The sequence below is a fragment of the Oryza glaberrima genome, chromosome 3 (assembly GCF_000147395.1).
Source record: "Oryza glaberrima chromosome 3, OglaRS2, whole genome shotgun sequence".
Lineage (NCBI taxonomy): Eukaryota > Viridiplantae > Streptophyta > Magnoliopsida > Poales > Poaceae > Oryza > Oryza glaberrima.
This window is the reverse complement of record NC_068328.1, coordinates 29,848,671-29,850,577: the sequence shown is the minus strand read 5'-3', so window position 1 is coordinate 29,850,577 and position 1,907 is coordinate 29,848,671. Positions and strand designations below refer to the sequence as shown.

The 1,907-nt window shown below is 59.0% G+C and overlaps 1 protein-coding gene across 1 annotated transcript; it reads right to left on the bottom strand.

The window, feature by feature from the left end:
* Positions 1 to 406: 406 nt before the first annotated feature.
* On the bottom strand, positions 407 to 1,502 carry LOC127766018 (uncharacterized). Its single transcript, XM_052291016.1, has one exon. The coding sequence runs from the start codon at positions 1,259 to 1,261 to the stop codon at positions 749 to 751; it is 513 nt and encodes a 170-aa protein (XP_052146976.1). The 5' UTR covers positions 1,262 to 1,502; the 3' UTR covers positions 407 to 748.
* Positions 1,503 to 1,907: the final 405 nt, after the last annotated feature.

Genomic DNA, 1,907 nt, shown 5'->3' with positions numbered 1-1,907 from the left:
ACCGAGCTCGATCGATCATTTAGCTGCCTCGCAAAATAAGCTGCAAGTTGCCGCTCGTCGCGCGCGCGCGGCGCGGCGAACCACCCATCCATCAACCGCAGATCCCATCCCCATCCCAGTGGGCGCGCGGCCGAGAAAAAGGTCTCCCCGTGTCGGGCCGCCTCCGCCTCTCCTCCCCGTCGTCGTCGTCGTCGGCTATGTCTCCATTTCCGAGTCATTAACAAATCCAAACCACACGCTAGATAGATACAGATTGATGATCGTATCACCGTCTCGATCGTCCAAGGGTGACTCACATCACATGCCGACGCGATCAGCACAGTAGTTATCCTGTTAATTGGGTCTTGCTGAATGCTGACACTGACGATGTGGGCCCCACGAGTCAGGGATCCAGGCTTGAGGCGTCGGATTGTTGGGTCGGGAAAATCAAGTGCAGTTTTTTTTTTTTTTTTTTTTTGGCTTTCTCAACCACCGTGGCGAGCCACATGTACATACGTGGTTGTGCATGTACACGTAGTGTATATACACTTGGTGCGTGCTTACCTACAGCTACAGGCTACAGCATGACAGCTAAGCTACACTCCTCTCCTCCTAGCTAAATTAGCTTAATTTGGTCAATGGCTCCTCCGATCAGTCGATCAGTTTACACGTAACTAATCTAATGTTTTTTTTTTCTTCTTCCCGCCGCGGCGAGCTGGCTGGCTAGTTTAGCTCGATCGATTTCTCTTCGAGACGGCGGGTTCAAGTGCTACTCGGCAATGGCGCCGAGATCGGGCACGAAGTCGCGGCCACGGCTGTGCCGCCTCGTCCTCGACCGGCGGCACCCCTTCCCGGCGGCGCGGGGATCGGCGGCGGAGGCGGCGGCCTCCGGGAACACGAGGGGCCCGTCGTGGTCGCCCACCAGCGCGGCGCTGGCGCGGACCGCGAGCGCCGCCATCTCCTCCGCCTGCAGCGGGCGGCGCCGCATCGCGGCGGGGAGCACGAAGTAGAGCTGCCCGGGCTGGAGCTCCTCGTCGTCGCCGCCGCCCACCGCCGCCACCGCGGCCCCGAGCTCCAGCCCGTCGGCGCTGCACAGAAACCACGACGACCCGCCGCCGCCCCCGCCCGCCGCCTTCACCGCCTGCGACGCCCTGGTGCCACCCGGGAACCGCCGCAGCGCGCCGTCCGCCAGCACCACCCTCGCCGCCGTCGCCTCCCCCGACGCCGACCTCCCGTTCACCGCCGCCACCGCCGTCGCCTCGCAGGAGTTGCACGCCCCCATCTCACAGTTTGAATGCTCGTCGTCGTCGTCGGACGCGGCGCGGCGGTGGGTGAGCCGAGCCGAGCCGAGCGCGCGCCGCGGTCGGGGACTCGTGGTCGGGGTTGGGCGTGGAGCGCGGCGTGCGGTCGCGCGTATATATACGCGAGGGGGAGGAGGACGCGTCGCGTCGGGTAGTGTCGAGAGGAGGAGGAGGAGGCGATCGTGCCAACCTGGAGGTTGTTGAGGACAGCTTGCAAGGGAGCGGGGCTATAGTAGTAGTAGTACGCGCGCGTAAATGTGTGTGACACCGTGCACGCATCCTAGGGTGCTACGAGTCTATTTTGCTACCAGTGCGCGGTGAGTTGTGTGCACATCCCTGCTTGCGTGGCGCGATGCCGTGGTGGGCCCCCTTGTCAGTGCCGTTTTAGGACATTCCTTCGTTCCAAAATAAGTTTATTTTTAGCTCATTTTATTTATCCCAAAATAAGATTATTTTTAGAGTGATCATCGCATCAGAGTTTGTAAAAGTAGAGAATAATTGTATCGGAAGTAGATAAAGTAGATGTTTTTAGTCTTTTTTACTTTTGTATTGGTATATGTGTGTGATGGGTGAAAAAATGAACTAATTTTGTGATGGAGGTAGTATAAGAGCAAGTACAATAGCAGG

Excerpts from the sequence above, each read along its gene's own strand:
- LOC127766018 (XM_052291016.1), bottom strand. The coding sequence starts at position 1,261 with ATGGGGGCGTGCAACTCCTGCGAGGCGACGGCGGTGGCGGCGGTGAAC.